General features: G+C 35.7%; 1 protein-coding gene across 3 annotated transcripts in view; it reads right to left on the reverse strand.

Moving 5' to 3' along the window:
* gpc6a (glypican 6a) overlaps window positions 1-18,150 on the reverse strand; it is a 125,105-nt gene that overhangs the window by 17,774 nt on the left and 89,181 nt on the right. For 2 of the 3 annotated variants that reach the window (XM_087794004.1, XM_087794003.1), the window contains 3 exons: window positions 7,182-7,312; window positions 4,382-4,525; window positions 2,150-2,179 (listed from right to left, as the gene is read on the reverse strand). In XM_087794004.1, coding sequence (XP_087650130.1) covers window positions 2,150-2,179; window positions 4,382-4,525; window positions 7,182-7,312 — 305 coding nt within the window. The remainder of the gene's footprint in view (window positions 1-2,149; window positions 2,180-4,381; window positions 4,526-7,181; window positions 7,313-18,150) is intronic. The other variant, XM_087794005.1, reaches the window with a different exon arrangement.

Here is an 18,150-nt window from a genome sequence, read left to right on the forward strand (position 1 = left end):
ACAGTTCTTGTCCTTATATAATGTAGTTCAAGGAGATGTTCATTTTTGTTGAGTATATTCACAAAATCTACGAGTAACAAAGTTACAGCGTTCTGTAGCGAATTACAATAAATGGTTGATTGCTCTGGTGGAACATTTTACCCTTGTGTTATCCCTGGGTCAAGGTGACTCGGTGGCTCGAAAACAAATGTGTTGATGCTATCCCTTGTGCTGTGTCTCGGTCAAGGTGAACGACCTCTAACACTGTATTTGTATTTCTGGAACCAGGTCACCTTGACCGAGACACCACACAATAGTTAACATCCATATTTCATAGTGTGTTGGATTAATTTAACATCCAAACTAAACAAGTTTTTTTGTTTTAAAAGTGAATCACTGTATTTGGGTTTTTAATGGTTCTTGTGGTTTTTGTCACAACTTTTTTTTTCAAAATCTTGATATACTCATCCCACACCTTTTTATTGTTTGCTTATTTCATTAATTCAAGCCTTTTTTTCTATATCCTTACCCTTGAATTTGCTAGATTATCTAGTTGCCATCAGCTTACCTATAACATTCTCCGCCTTCCTGCCCAAATCTAGAATCTCGCCTGTGACCTTGGGGCCCGTTTTATACCTCACCCTCGTCTGGAATCCTTTACCAGTTCGGTCTAGTATCTGGTATTGTTGACCCTTTTGCCCTTGACCTGGATCTTAAACTTATTTTCTCGCTGTTAGTTGTTTGCCTGGAGCATTGACTTGTTGGTTTTTGACCTTGACCTTGTTGATAAACTGATGAAGTTGGATTTGGGTTCAAGTCCTTTGAGGTTCACAATTTATTGTATGATGAAGATGATGAAGAGAATTAAGCCTAACAGTCAGTTGTCTGATGACAACAAGACATAATTATGTGAAAATAAACTTGTCAATTTCTGTCATCATTCGTGATGAAGAATTTTAACTTATTTTTCTCCATCACCAGTATCTCATATTATCTGTTAAAGATTCTATGAAAAGACAACATTTTAAAGCAACGGTTGAAGCATGAATACTTTTTTTCTAATGCAATAAATGGTTTGAATTTTCCATAATCTGTGCACGTCACTCGATGGGTTTGAATGTGTTCTTGGAAGCCACTTCTTATACTGTTTTTATGTGTCATTAAAGCTGCTGCATAAAAGATGCTTGAAGTTGTTGAAAGTTTCTCTGTTCCAGAGTCAAGGTCAAGAAGCAGTGGAGACAGAACTGCTCTGGTTTTAACCTCCTTCACTTCTGGACAGTCTGTCGCTCAATGAAAGAATAAAGACGACAGGAAGTAGAGACATTTGGGTATTTGTTCTCTCAACAGTGCAGCCTGCGTTAGGCAACAAGTGCATCTGTGTTTGCTCTGAGACCTTCTCATCAACATATTGCAACGACCATACCTTCGCCTGCTTATTAAACTGTGTGTGAGAAACTTCTTTTTGTTGTGAAATCTTTTGACGGGACAACGTGTAACTTACAATTAATGTTGGATCGAAGATAATTATGTGGAGTTTATCAATTGTCTGATTTCTTTCTTTGTTGTTTGGGTGATTTTCTTTTAAATTGCAATATTATTACCAAGACAATGCTGTGTATTTTAACTCGTAATTATATAATACTAATATGTATCATCTGGACAACCAACAATAACACAACATATCGAGTGTAGCCACAAGACAACAAAGGAAATGTGAGATACAAAAATGTAATCTTATAATTTAAATCCAAAACAATAAATACAACCTAAAAATTAATACATTAATCACACTTAAATGAATGACAAAATTATCCTCTCAGAGGCTTTGAAGTTCTCCTTTTAGAATGATAAGACTTTTCTGTTTTTCATTGACGTATTGTTATGCCCGTCTTGTCTCATCGTCTCTGAGGATTACAGGGAATCACAAACCTCCCCATCTCAAGAGGTTTAAATCCAACCTATAAATGTCCTTGCATTGAAACCAGGCAATTACTGACACCGGAGCTTGTTTACTTTGATACAAGTCAAATGACTCGATATTCAACTTAAATCCAACACAAACAGCAACAGTCCGACGGGGGACAAATATCAACATTGAATAAAGCAGCAGATGGACTCGGTTCATTGGAGCAACACAGATGAGTTGTTAAGTGAAAAATGGAAAGCTTACACTTTGTTGCATTGTCCTCCAGACAACCCTCTGGGAGCAGCAGAGAAACGAGGAAGAAACAGATTAATTGGACAAGCAAGACATAGAAAAAAAGCAGAAATTGGAGAAAACAAGACACAGATATGGTGAGCAGTAACAAGTATTAAAAGCGTAAGAATCTTCTCAGGACTTTTTTTTATGTACATAAATAATACTTTAGTCGATACAACAATGCAGAGGTTACACAAGCTTGTTCTATGAAATCAGCCCAGGTCATGTATATCAACTATATCAAATACATATTAAAACTTATATCATATACTTAAGATGTACAAGTTTCCTATAAATTATATATAAATAACATGAAATGGTATGAATATTGTTCTCATCAGTCTGTGTCTGTTTGTAAAAAACTCTCTTTTCATTTAAATATTTACATTAGAAAATTTGCTTAAGCCCCGCACGATGAAATCTTGTTTACCATAACCACACCCACTCTGCTGTGATTGGTCAAGCATCAAGGTTTGTCACTGCGTGTCATAAATTACTGAAGTCTCCACCTCAAAGGGACTCATTATACAAACAAAGGGGAATTACAAGAGGAGTGAAGGCATTATTACGTCATAATGGACTCTCGTTCCTTGAGATTTCAGTCGGGGGAGAACTTTATAAAGAAATAAGTTCAAAACATGGTCATGATGAGAGACTTACTGCATCTTGGAGAGGAAGACTTCAACATTTAAAACATGTGAGTGAGTCAGGAGAGTTTCAATTAGTTGAGTTTAGGACCCCTGATATACACAGAAAACAACACATGTGTTGGTTCACTGTTAGTCATCTTTGACTCGTGTATTACGTTAGAGATCTTATTTGAACTTTGAACTCCAAATATGGATTTTTCCGCTTCTAAGTAAAGAAACATTTTGTATCAAATAACATCATACACTACAAATATTCATGCAGAAAACATGATCCAAATCAAGGGTTTAAAAACATTTAAGAAAAGAAAAGACGCACAACCTTATATATTTTTTTAGGACAATTGCTCTATACTTCTCTGATCTACTTATGCAAATATGTTAATAGATCCACTAAAATATTAATCATGTTGAAATGAAGGTCATTAGGCCATTATTCTCTACCGGCATATGCTTCAAAGCCAAAGAAAAATGGTTTGTAACTCGTCGTGTTAGATTTTGCAGATCTCCTTGAAGATGTGCAAGACAAACAAGAAAGGACTTGCAGGACTGTTGTTGTCGTCTGCTTTGACAAATTCCACAGTACACCCTGACATTTGGTATGACAGAGAAAAGAAAGAATTCACTTTATTGATTTTCTTGTGAAATAGTTCAAGTTTTTTTTAAGAAACTGTCTTATCCTCACTTTTAAGAGAATTTGGAGAATTTTTGGATCTTAATGAGTTGGAATAATGAGATTCGTTGTCGCCACGTTCTTAAAGTTTCTTTGTTTTTTCAGTTTTTATGTTGAAATCCCGCTACTGTAGTGTTAGTTATCTTGATAGGGTTCAAGCATTTCCATAGATTTTCTTCCACTTTCAGTGAGTTTCCCATTGTTCTGTGCCGGATCGTTACGTCTTCTTTTGTCCGAGACTTTGTCCTTGTGAATCAGTTGTCGCTATTGTTTCTTTGTAGTGACTTTGTTTCCACGAAGCTAGAGTTTTAGTTTAAACAATACATTTTAAAATCTTCTAGGCACTATCTCATTCATATTTATAGAAAACAAAAAAAAAGGTAGAATATTTAACTTTTCTGTTTGGTCATTCTTGTTTGGATGGATGTTTAAAATAATGTTTCCCTTTTCATTTTTTAAGTGTATAATAATGTATTTAAGTTAATAATGCAATATGAATAATGATTAATAGATACATATATATATACATGAGAATACATTTTAACACAATTTCTCTCTTAATATTTGTTATATTAAAATATCATGAGGCTGGATCATTGAGCGATAAGAAAAAAAAATGGACAAAGGGATGCAATCAATTTTATAGCTACAGAAGCTTCCTCTAACCTTCATGCTAGTTTTTTAAATAGAAATCAAATAAAAACAACCCGGCTACAACGTTTAATCATTGCATATGAAAATCTATTTAATGACTGCGCTGACATTTAATGTCCAGCTTATGATAAGAGGTAGGAGCGTTGAGTCCAAGTCATGAATCGATTTGTTGCTGGTTTATTAGTCTTTTAAAAGAAACAAGAATCAGTTTTATCTTGCTCAACATACCAGTCTAAGCAAGCTGGTGCCCGCGGCCGCTGTTGGTCTTTCCTCGGGCGTGTACGGTCGGTACCGACTGCTGAATACATCCGATATCCCACGCGTTGATCTGCCGACTGTTTTTGGTTTCGGTTGCCCGCATTCCTGGAAAACCTACAACAAGAGAACGGTAATAAAAAATCATTGAATTCATTTTGGATAGCTAATCCTCATATATTTGTTGACGTCGTTAGTTTTGCTCCTAAAGTTGGGACAGTTTATCGACATTTTGTGTCCGTAAGAGCCAGACACTTCCATCACAGCACTTGTCCTTCTCTCTGATCGAAAAACAATCCTGAGTGGAATTTGAGTGGAACCAATGCTGCCTCTGAGTGCTTCGCTGAAAAGAAAAAAAAGTACAATCCTCATGGGAGAGTTGAACTTGAACCACAAAACGTTGTTGATCTTTATAATAGATATTGATAGCATCCGATTTTTCTTTCCCAAAACCAAGACTTCTGGGACTATTTTTTCCGTATTTCTACAGCGGCCTCCCTCCATTGTTTGTGTATATTTGTTGCTGTTCATATAAAACTGCTTCACATGCTATATAAAGAGCTTTACTATAATTTAATTCTCTTTTAAAAACACATTACAATTGATGCTGGTTCTTTACTCAGAATAAAGAGGAAGCCCTTCTCAAGTGTAGTACTTCTACATATATCTGATCGATTCTATTACTCTTCAGATGCCCAGCACTTATGTCAGTATCAAACATGAAGAGACAAAACCTCTTCTCTTTGGCCCTTCACAGCTTCTGTTTATGCAACTAATACTATTTCAATTTGACATATTACACATTACTTTAACATACTGTATTTAGCCTCTAATTCTTTAAACAACAAATTCACAAGTTGCTGCCTTTTGATCAAATGTGATCTTATTTCTTACATGATAAAAAAAATGAAGGCATTTTTTCTGTAATTCAAGTTTTGAAAGCTCCTTAGAAACAGTTTCGAATTTCTGGTCATAATATTGTAAAAACACCAAATAGAAAAAAATTAGCAATGGGAATCGCCAATTCTGATTTGTGAAAATTGGTGATTTTCATTCATTATAGGCATAGAATATCAAGTTTACATCTCTGAAATTATCTTAGAGTTTACTTGAGAATAGTTCACTCTATAAAACAAGAGAAAGAAGCATGACCAAATCCAGATTTTCTAAATGAAAGTCACACAGACACACAAAACGGTGACACAGGAAGAAAGGCACGCTCAGGAAATTATCCACAGTTCTTTGATCTCAGGATCGATCAATGTGTCAGTTCTACAGGTCCATTAAGAGAATAAATTGTCTCTTCAATGGAATCTCTGAGGGCCTTCAGACTAACTCTAAACTCCAAACTGAGTTAACATTCCTCTGTGGTCCTCATGTGCTGGCCCTCGCCTCGCCTCAGGATGTGATCAACTATCCTTTGGTGCTGTGTCTCGGTCTTGACAAGGGGCTGTCTTTCCTTGGATATTTATCAATTCTTCATTACGATTCCCATTTCCTTGTGTCTGTGCCGGCAGACTGATTCTGTATGTGCAGCTGGGAATGAGACACAAAGCAACATATTCCCTGAAGCTTTATGACGGAGTGAAGAATGAATATGGTTAAAAATGTGAATGTTGGAGAACGATTGTAATCTCAAAGCAATCTTTGGTCCAAACACAACCTTTTCAGGGACGGAGCATCCGCCGCATAGACAATGACTGAGGTGGCAGATTGTGGTGTGTTCCATTTGGTGAAAGAATGCGACATCTAATTCATGCTGACCTTTGTAATCTTATCACACAGAGAACTACGAAACAAAAAGTTTAAATGAGACTTTTTCACAAAGAAAAATTGTTTTTTTTCTCTTGTTGACAGACTTTTGTGTTTCGAATTTATCTTCTGAATAATTTACAATATAAAACAATATAATGAACAGTCAAAATTTGTTTTGATACAACTTGGGTTGGTTGTAATTTTTCTTAAGACATGAACAAAAATTGTGGAAACTCCTAATCAAAAATAATAACAAATTGTCTTACGCTCAATGTTGTATGATCTTGAACTTCGGGTTCTCTTCCCCTCTCACCCAGTTTCACGACTTTAAAGTGTTCTACACGAGAAGTCTGTCAACTATTTTCTATTTTTTTTTAATGCAAAACAACATTGTTCTCTTTGTGGTCAAATACAAAAAAATGAGTTTTCTGGTTGTAACTTTGGTAAAAGTGATGGCCTGATGAAGCTTCATGAAGCAGTATCATTATTTTTATTTCCACTATGTGATTATAACTACAATGATTTATTTTGAGCAGTTATTGTAATGAAACCTCACATATTATTTTAACTGAGCATGTGACCACCTACTGAGCTCTAAAACAAGACACTGCTTCATGAAGCTTCATCGACACATCAACTATATGTTGATGGGTTAAGACGCAGAAATGATAATGTTGATTCTTATTCAATATTTTACAGTTTGAACTGCAGCAACTGTAATGGGAATTGGTCATTAAAAATACATTATTTTTTTTAATGAAGACATTTTTTAAGTATTTTCAATATGTCTTTTTATTTGATGTAAGTTGTCTTTTTAATATGATCAATTTGACAAATGTTTAAAGTGAGCGAAAATGACAATAATTGAATTTGAGTTTCTACGAATAAGTGCTCCATTCTGGCTTTGCCAAGGCTCAATCCTCTGAGGCAAAACCTTTTAGCGAAGACCGCTTAGACGGTGGAGCATGTTGAAACAACCAAAAAATAGGAATGAGGGGAAAAATAAGTGAGAAAATACCTTGGCAGAGACTTGCACGCTGTTTTCTTGCATGTTCATAATTGCGTCGGAAATCTTAATATCCATTGGCACAACCACAGAATCTATATTAAAGGGTCCATCGAGTCTGTCTGCCACCAACAACATGGCATCTGTAAAACACAAGAGGTAAAGAAGGAATTAGCAGGCAAAATATTCAGTTCTGATCTTCACCGCTCAACTCAAGACCAACAAAGATCAACTTTTAAAGCTGTTAATATTTCATAGATTACAACATGGATGGCTCTGGAACTTCTTCATCATTTTCAGTTCAACAATTTTTAAAATGTTACTAATGTGTGTTCACGTGTAAATTTGTACATAGTTAGCAATAACTCAATTCAATTCAATTTAATTTAAAGTGTCATATCCTAAAAAAGTTATCTCAAGACAGATCTAGAGTTTTTGGACAGTGTAGTTTGCACTCACTTCTTTTAATTGAATGTTTGAGCTCAATTTAGAGAATATTCAAGTGGATTTGATTCAAGAAAATGTCTGAAATCAGTAGAAAAACTTCAGTTGGATCATTTTCATGGAAACAATGCTCCAAAGATATTCCCTAATGCAAGAAGCATTTCAACATCATCTTTGAAAAATGACACACAAATGCATGCATACACATTTTCAATACCTTCCTTTCATCTTCTTAGCATGAGTGTTTATGTGACAATAAACAGTTTATACATTCCTGTTTCAATGTCTTATGGTTCCTGTAATGGATATTACAAATAAAAAGATGCCCTAATTAAATTCCCAATAAAACAAAGATTACAAAATTACAACTTTATGGACTGACCTTCTAGGTATTGCTGGGCTGATGAAGCCTCACGAAAAGTGTCTTATATTTTTAATGTCACAAGGTGGCGACTTGAGTGTTAAATTGAAGTGAAGATTATATTCTCAAAGTGATGGATTCTGGTGCAAATAGTAACAGCCAGTTTAAATAAGTATAGTGTTTCATGAAGATTCAGTGAATAAACATAGATAGATAAAGTGTTACATTTGATACAATCTATTTTACAATAATCTGTCGCTATTAAAAAATACTTTAAACAGCCCGTTTGATAAATGTTTTTTATTTAGCCAAGACCCATGAGTGTAGACAACAACATCTTTATTGAACGGCCATGAAAGCCTGAAACAAACAGCCAGTGATTTTGTGTTAAGTGAGAGGAGAGAAACTTTGTCACAAGGAGAAAAGCTTTGCAGCTTCCTAACATTGACAAATACGATCATTGGGTCGAGTCAGGTATTGCTTTCAGAATTACTGTAACAGCAGCCACTAAGGAAAACCAATACCATTGAATGCTGTCCAGACCGAAGCGAGTTTGAGCTCCTGCCCTCCGGCAGATCTCTCACGCCGACTGTCATGAGACCGCGGAAGCCAAGTCCACCTCCTTTCAGCGGATATTGACATGCCCCGGTGTTAAGCTAGCCCGTTTGAGTGAAAGGGTAGAATTGGAGGAGAGGTCGCGAACAATGGCGGGGCTCTTGTCTGTTATTTAATGTCAATTTCCGGCTTCCAACCCCATATGAACTCCGGCACGGCGACAAACGGACAGGAGCGATGATGAAAATGAGAAATTAACTGGACAAAAGAAACCAGAAACGGCTGTCTTGGCTCCAATTTCCTCCTCCACCACTTATTGTGATATGTCACAGTTTACATGAAGGATGAAGAACGACTCAATAATTGCATGTCTGGTTACAAAGTCATCATGAAAATGAAAATCTTTAAACACACATTTCAGTTCATGTTTCCTGTTGATACAGATTTTATGCCCCCTTTAACAACTATTGTATACCATATTGTAAGCTTGACTATAAAATACAAAATAAACAACTAGAAATGTCATTACCAAGTCTGCAAATTTCTAAAAAAGTCCATCCGTAGAGTCAGTGGCTGCACGTGCTGTTCTCTTACCAATACCTGATCAAATCCTCTGTTCATTTGTCCATTCAGTTTGTCACAATGTTTCATTCTCCAAGCGCGGTAGGAGGAAAGGATGGTCACTGAGTCAGTAAATAACATTGTGTAATTGAATTATTTTGCCTCTGGCAGATCCTAATCCGCACAGGCAGACAACAAAAGTGACACCTGATCCAGACTGCATGATCTCGTGGAAGGTTTTTTATTAAGTTTAAAGGGCAAATAATGTGAAAACCCAACTCTCTTCACCAGCTCACATGTTTCAAATGTTGTTCTCCAAGATATAGTAAGTCACTCATCATGACGATGTTTTGAAGTTATTACTTTATAAAGTTCTCCCTCGTCTGAAATCTCAGCGAACGAGAGGTTACGAGAGCGAAGTCCATTACGAAATAATAAGTAAGTAAGTAAGTAAGTAAGTAAGTAATTTTTATTTGTATAGCGCTTTTCAAGACCAGGGTCACAAAGCGCTTAAACAATCAAAACAATATTCAATAAAGTATGTACTTTAAAGATCAAGATAAAACTGATAACACAACAGGAGTTCCAGAAAATCAAGGAAAAGCCTGAAAAAATAGAAACATCTTAAGATGTTTCTTAAAGGAGTCAGTAGAATAATGTCTTCACTCCTCCTCCAACCAACTGTAATCACCCCTGCTTTGTTTATACAATGTGTCCCGTGAAGTTGGAGACTTCCTGGATGGATGACAAACTGCGATGCTGACTAATCACGGCGGAATGGGTGTGGTTATTGTAAACAAGATATTAGCTTGAGAATAAACAAGCGTTCTCAATGGGCGAGGCTTAAGCACATTTTCTAAGGTAAATATTTTAATGAAAAGATAGCTTTGCACAAACATACACATACTGATGATACAATAGTGGTCCAAGATCAGTTTAGGACACACTTAAATCAACACATTAGAGTCCCTCTAATAAAGAACAGTTCAGTACAAGATCATATGTGATGACCTGCATCCTCATTTGGTGCTTATAGTAACATTTCAAAAACAAAGAGCCTGTTTTTAAATCATTTATATTGAGTCAAAACACTGTTACACCTCAATATAAAATAAATAGTCTAAGTGGTAACATTTTAGAGGGCAATTAGCACCATAATGTTTACGCATTAAAACTGTGAAACTGCTTCTGAAGTTGAAAAAAGTACATTTAATAGCATCTCACCTTGTGAGGTTAAGCAAATTTGCTACTAACACCTTGTTTAATGAAGTAACGCCAAATGTATTCCCGCGTCATGAGACTCAACAGCTCCAGACCTGCCACCCCAGTCCGTGTCTTTGAAGAACACTCTTGTTTGTTTGCCCCAGAGTCTCAAATTGGACGTGCTGCTTGGTTAGATTTCCATCAGGAGCTCACTGGAGGTCATCGCGGGAGGCCGACCCCGGCCCTGTGATGTCTCTGGCTGTCTGAGTTTAAAGCGTACCCGCTCTAATGCTGCCATCCAAATAAAATAAAAAAAAGCCTTTGTGGATATCAGCAACATTTGACACCATGTATAAAAATATTCATTTATCTTTTTTAATCTACTTTGTGAAGGAGGTGATTTGTTTGTGTTGCGTTCCATCATGACTCATGGAATGAACAGCTCCTGTCGGAAGATGGAACTTTGAATGATTCATTGGGGGTGATTAATACTAACTAGATTTGTATAATCACGTCATGGAGAAATCTAAATTGAATCACAGTCAGGAAGCAGGTCTGTAAACGGCAACCTTTGGGTCAGTTTTGGGCTTCACAAGCTTCGTTTTCTGATGAAAAAAAACCGTAACAAATACATGACCATGTTGAGTGTGAGATGCTGAATGAAAGATCAAACACAAGAGCTGCATGATGTAACCTTTTGTAAATTAGCTGACAATAATGATTCAGAGATTTGTATCACTAAATAAAATAAAACAATTCCGCATTCATATTTTTCATTATTCATCCGCAGCGTGTGAAGAACTTTGGATGGATTTCCAACACGATCTAGTCCTGGCTCCTCCGCCAGTTTTTCTTCAGGCGTCACGTGTGTTGCTTCCCGATAAAAAAAACATTTCCTTTCTTCCACGAGGATTTAGAAATCCGTCCAACTACCTGGAGAGTCACTTGGGAATTTCAATTCCCTCTGGTTTTTCTCAGAAAACATCTTCATGAGAGATAAATGGAGCAGTGTTTCTAACTAGCCCAACACCCCAGGCTGTGTTGTACGTTGCATTTTAGTTTTAATTTTGAGTTTTCGATTTCATAAATCACCCTGTCTGTAATCTGCAGTTGAGTTGCTCAAATTGTGTGAGATACTGCACGTCGCAATCGGTGGGCTGATGAATCTTTCCTATTAATACAATCCGAGGTTAAAATACGACTCAAGACTGACTGTAAATTTAGGTATTTTGTCACTAGATCTTATCCAAAGTGAACTCGCATTTATTTATTTTTATTCTGGATACACTAGGGGAAAGACACTGATAGACATCGAGGAGAAAACTGAGAAAAATCTTTACATTTAGGAAAATAATGTCAGACACATCCTCCAATTTATAATCCATGCGTTTTTGTCTTTGTTTAGACTATTGTAACAGTTTATTTTCGTTTCTAAACAAGAAGGAGCTGTTTTGCCTGCAGTTAATCAAAACTTTTCTGAGAATTCTGACCTGCTCTAGTAGAAGAACTCACATTTCTCCGATTCTTAAAACTCTTCACTGGCTGCCAGTTTCTTTCAGGATCAATTTTAAAATTCTGGTTCTTGCTTTCAGATTTATTCATGGTCAGGCTCCTCCTTACATCAGTGATCTGATCCAGCCTTACACCCCAGCTCGGGTTCTGAGGTCTAATTAAAGATCTGAATCTACTGATGGTTCCTGAACACGCTTCCGGACCAGAGGAGAGAAATCCTTCCAGGCTGTTGCTCCTAAGCTTTGGAACGATCTTCTTCTCCCTCTGTGTTTGATGATCTACTGACTCCTTCAAGAAACATCTTAAGACATTTTTATTTGTGCTTTTCCCTGATTTTCTCCTGTGTTTGTCTTCTTTGTCTTGACCATTTAAAGTATATATTTTAACTGTGTATTATTTTTGATTGTTAAAGCGCTTTGTGACACTGGGCTAGAAAGGCCCTTAAGAAATAACCATTACTTATTTACTAATTTACTTAATTTCAGTTCAATTCAATGAAATCGTGAATACGTCTTGCGAGAAGCGTATTCTAAAATTTTTAATTATTTACTACAATTGCAGTTATCCTTAAAGTTGAATAATGCATTATAATTGTCATCAGAAAATCATGTACAGACCATTAAAAAAAAGAAAAAAAAAAAGAATATTTTTTTTATCTTTCTTTAGGTAAACATTCAAAAAGAAAACAAATGTTGAATTAAAAAATAATTGCCATCTGCGCTGTTTTGGCGTTGGATTTCATACATTTTTTAATATCCACTGACAAAAAAAGTGCTTCCAGATTAATTAACAAACCATCACTAAAACTATGTTGAAGACTTATTCCCTATTATCATGTTACACTATTTATTGTGGATGAAATATTAAAATTTTACTTCGAATACTGCTGGGATGACACAAGATAGAAGGATAGTAAGAACGATATTTCCCTTTAAACATGATATGTTTGGGGAACGGTCGAGTTGAAGTATCAATAAAGGGGAAGACATAAAACCTAAAGAGACTCAGTAGGTGTTTATGGGATGTCAAACTGAAGCTGGAATAAGTAGGCGAGGGATGTTGGGAAAAGGAAGTAGCGGCTGAAAGGTAAAGAGGACAAACAAAGAGGTGATGGAATGAGTTTTTACCTCCAGCTACAGTTTTTATTATTCTTGAGCAAGTGTTCAAGTCATTTGCTTCAATACTAATAATATGTATATAATTAACCAATTGTGTTATGTCAGCATCTTTTAAATCGTATTATTGTACTGCCTTATTATCATTACTTCAGCGTAATCATGTTTTTAGTTTCCCCAGAAATTAAATGATATTTTGATAGCAAATCTTGTTTTCTTTTTCTCATTATAATCATTAAAGTGAATTGAAAAGTCATTATATTAAAGTTACCTTTAGACGCGATTAGATGGTTGGAAAATATCTTTTAAATTGTGTTTAACTTGGACGTTAATTCAATTCTGACCCTGTGACGGAACTCTAGCTCCGGGTGAGTGAAGCATCTGCGGCGCCGTTTCATAAAAGCTCATAGCTGATCTAACAAATTCACATGGTCAATGACGGGTGCTTTTTGTAATCATTTCATGCTCTGAGAATGCCCCGAGGACACTCACTGGAAAAGCTGTGGATTAGCTTTTTTTTTTTCCTTCTCTCTCGACAGTCCTGTGAGTTCGTTGACCTTCTCTAAAGATCCCAGAGGCCCGACACAATGAGGCTCAGAGACATGCAATAAAAGATTACAAACATGTGTCTTCGCATCTGCAGAGCCGTGATGTCACCGTCCACACACAATGGCTCGCAGATGTTTCCATGATCACATTTTGCTCGAACTATTGCGGATCGCTGTGAAATCAAGTATAGGCGTGCATTGCCTTCTCGACTCTCCGTGATCCTGTTTAAACGATGCAGTCGCTTCAAACGTCTCACACAAGTGCTCGAGCACAAGTTAAACACGCCTCAGAAACACATTTGAGTTTGCAGCTGCAACAATAAGTCAAATACTCAGAGTGTCAACACGCTCTTTGTGGAAGAATTATGTGAGCAGAAACTCTCAAGTGCTCAAAGCTGTTCCTCAATAACATCAAGCTGAATATTAAGTACTGTTTGTAGATCTCAGCTCGTTCGCAACATTTCTACTCAAATGTTCCTGCGAACCTCCACAACACAAGTCGGTCTCAATACAGGGATTCATTAAGGACTCTGTTTGCTTGTTCGGAATACCGTGTGATGTTTGGCACGAAGTGAAGCGACGTTTTCTTTCTGATTTACTGAGCCGGCGTCTAAAGCAGGTGCCAAGTGTTCCAGACACACCCACCAAGACCAACAAAAATGGTAAATTTATATTACTTAAAGTCATTAAAATTACATATTTTTACACATATAACTCTTGTAAAGAAGAATACTTGAGCTTTTGTATGATATTTATTTTGTATTACTTAAGACTTTACGACTTTACTTTATTGGCTGAACCCAGTCGTGAACATCGAATCATACCTTTGGAAGTTTATGAATAAAGACACAATATCCACCTGCTTGATTTTCTTCTAGATAAGTATTGTGTGTAAGAGTCTGCAATTGTATATATATTTAGGTTAAGTTACTAACAGAAACCTTTTAATGATGTCTCTTTGAAAAAGATTATTGCGTCCAGTACTTTTTTAGTACATGACAAGAAGGTTTCTTAGAGTTTTATTATTTCCCCCAAAGTACATTCTTCAATAAGATATTTTCTATAAACTTACTTTTTTGAATTCCAGGGTTAACCTGCTGTTAAGTTATTCTTATCATAAGGTTTAATTGTTTACTCAGTACCTGATGGGGCAGTCGGTTTCTAAAGCAGTTACTGTGTCGCTATGGGTTCATGAAGCTTCATGAAACACTTTTTAAGAGATCAGTAGGTGGCGCCCTCAGATTAAAATGGATGTTTTCTAGGAATAGATGCTCAAAACAAAGGATTACAGGGCAAAGGGTAACATCTAGTGGGTTTTTAAATAATATCACTGCTTCATGAAGTATCATCAACCCATCAATAGTTCTGTGCTGTGGTAGGTTGGATGTGTTTCAATACCATTTTTATATCTTTCTAATCAAATGGGCACTAGCACCAACAAGAAGCGGACCGAAAAATAAACAAGAGCAATATATGGGCTTTAAAATAACGACACTGCTTCATGCAGCGTCATCATCCCATCCCTAACATAAAGTAAAGCTTGACTTTGATTTATAAGTAAGTAGTGAGAAAAATGTTGGTTAGTCTACTAATAAGAATTAAACAGGAAAAAAAAAAGAAAGATTTACAATAATAGAAAAATAAAGGAAAGGAACCAATTTCACCATAATTAAAATGGAAAAATGTTTTCAATTAAGCAGCTATCATTAGCAAAGCTAAGTGGAGATGCAAGTAATTACTTGTTATTAAAAATATTGTCAAGTAATGAAATTCCTGTAACGAGAGAAAATAAATAAACCAATAAAAATGGTAACAATAAAAATTTTAACCAAAGTTGCACAAGAAATAATAGATCAAAATGGGTTGTTTTTAAGAAAAGCAGTGTGTAAGAATTCTTAAAAATTTAAACAATACTCATTATAAAACACATCATCTGTGAAGACGCAACGATCCAGAATGACAGATTGCAAATTGACTTTTGCGCCAAGCTATCTATATCATTTAAATGAAAGGTTTGGCAGGCATATTTGTCCTCATAATTCTTCATCCCTGTTGGTGAAAAGGGGAAAAAAAAAGAGAAAAACCTGGCTTCAGTTCTCATGACGGAGGGGAGAAGGGGGGACAGGGGACGGGGGGTGTCGAGGTTGAATTACACTGGGACAGAATCCATGCAATTAAAAAGAAATGAGCGAATGAAATCAATGAGGATCACTTACACTGTAGTGTCAAAGAACTCAGCTGTGGGCCGGAGGAGCTTATATCTTAATTATGATAAATAATCTGTATACAAAGATGTGGAAATATTCTCGAAGTGAAGGAAACACAATGGTAAATGACTCCTCATTAAAAGCATCTGTTCCAGATATTATTAGATCTTAATGGGCTTCATCAGCTGTTGTCGTATAGATTTCAGGTAATGGTGTAATGTCACCGTACACCGTTCCTTTTTTGATAATGTGACACTTAGAGTGAATATCACGTATAAGCTAAATCTGATATCGATTGTGCCAAAATGTGATTATATGTAGGATGAAAAGAAGATTCAAATAGATTTAAAAAATGTTTTAAATGCTGTCATAGTCAAGCTAGGCTCGACGTTTAGCCAGACATCTGAAAGAAATAAACGAAAAATTTTAGACTTCCTTGCGACTGAAAGAAAGAGTTGGACATATGACTCATTTCTCATCACTCAGGTTCATTTTTTCCCCCAGTAGCACGTCAAGTAAAAGAAAAAAATAAAGGACAATCTATGAAAGGATGTGAGAATGGTATTTGAAATGTGTGAAACTATGATGGAGGCCAAAGTCTGAACTGCTGAAGCTCAATTGAAAGCAGTGCGCTTTAACAAGAAAGTTCAAATTACTCCCAGCAGAGCAGCAATCCACAGGATCAGCCTTTAAGATAAAAAGTAGCAGGATTTTTTATTACTGTTTAAGTCAAATATCATTCATTATTAATGTAGGTTTGTTTACATTAAACATTGTAGTCTACATCTGAAGAATAATATAAATATATAATAAATCCATAGTTGACTGATCCAGAATCTTATTGTATTTTTATAGAACAAAAGAAAGGCTCAAAATGCTCATTAAATTAAATTATTAATATGGCAATATTGGAAAAACAGATGTGGCTATCATGGACTAAGGCAGGGTATTTGAACGTGCGACCCTTGGGAAATTTGTAGCCTGAAAGATGCTAATAAATAAATAAGGGCTATGACAATATATACATTTTGTAACAGATTTAAAAACAGAAAAAACACATTAGCGCTTCTTCCATTTGACAACATCCTCAGTTGATAGAACAAATGGTTCCTGATCACTTACTTCAGTCGTTATCATGCTGTTTAATTGGACCAGCGTGGCTTTGATTTAATCTAGTGTCATCGGCACATTTAATTTATCTGTTTATTTGTATTGTCTGAAAGTATATATTTGTTTTTCGGTGTGTGTGACCGTGCTATCGCAGAGCCGAGGCAGAGAGAGAGTATAGAGACGTATGTGGTGAAACATCTTAACAAGGTGCTGACAAGAAAGATGATAATGATGTGTGTGTCATGATGTGGAGCTGGCTAAATTTGTCACAATAGCCGGTGACTGATGGTGAACGTCACTCCATCCTTGGTGGTGTTCTCTTTATGTGCATATTCAAAGGGACACACACACACACACACACACACACACGTAGACAGACATTAATGTTCTACTTACGTTAGAGGACACGTCTATACTTTAAATAACTCTATACAGCTAAACTTTAGAACGCATTAGGGAAGTTAGGTTTTTTATCAGGCACCTGCCTGTCTTCTCTGTTTTGTCTGTATGTTAGTAAAATAATTAAAAAATATTTGAACAAATTGTCATGTTTTTAGGGAGCACATTTTTGATTCTGGATTTTAATCTTGATCCTGTACAAACAAACATTTGGTGGATTGCACCACAGAATGGTTAAATGTAGGCATCATTTTCACGGACTGGATTTCAGATATAAATAACTCAAATTAATTATGAAGGGATAATACAATGTTAAGTGCATGAACAGAACAACTCACCAAAACACTGAATCAGCGAATAATTACCCAAGTTTAGAGGCTTTTTATTGACAAAAGTTGACTCCAACTAAGGGAATGACTTGTCAAGACTTACAGGCTAATGATACTTTGCAGAAAACACTGCTTTTTTTAAAAATAAAACATTCATCACACAGTAATAATCAATACAACAGAAATGTTATAAATACATTAATTGTTTTAACTTTATGTGGGTAAAGACCACTGCTGAAGAGTCGACCGTGCCCAACCTGTACTGTTTTTTTACTCTGTAATTAAGATTATAAGATAGATGGATGGATCCCAATTTGGATGGAAGTTAGTTGGCAGAGGTTTCGCAGTGGCATTTGTTGTTACTATAAAGAGTGATTTTCCAAAACAAGATACAATTAAATAAATAATAAAAAAGACAGATTTCATGGTGCTATCTTGTTCTAATATATTTAATATTCCATACAAAATAAAAACGGTTTCACTTTATATTCATAATTGATTTGTCAACTTTTGGTGAAATAAACAGTAATGAAAATCATCCTTTTCATCAACTTGCTCATCCATTTACTGCTCTTTTGAATGCCTGGTTAAACCAAACATGTTTGCATCAAAACCTTAGATATTGTACCAAAAAAAC

Source organism: Callionymus lyra, chromosome 6 (genome assembly GCF_982586985.1).
Source record: "Callionymus lyra chromosome 6, fCalLyr1.hap1.1, whole genome shotgun sequence".
NCBI lineage: Eukaryota > Metazoa > Chordata > Actinopteri > Syngnathiformes > Callionymidae > Callionymus > Callionymus lyra.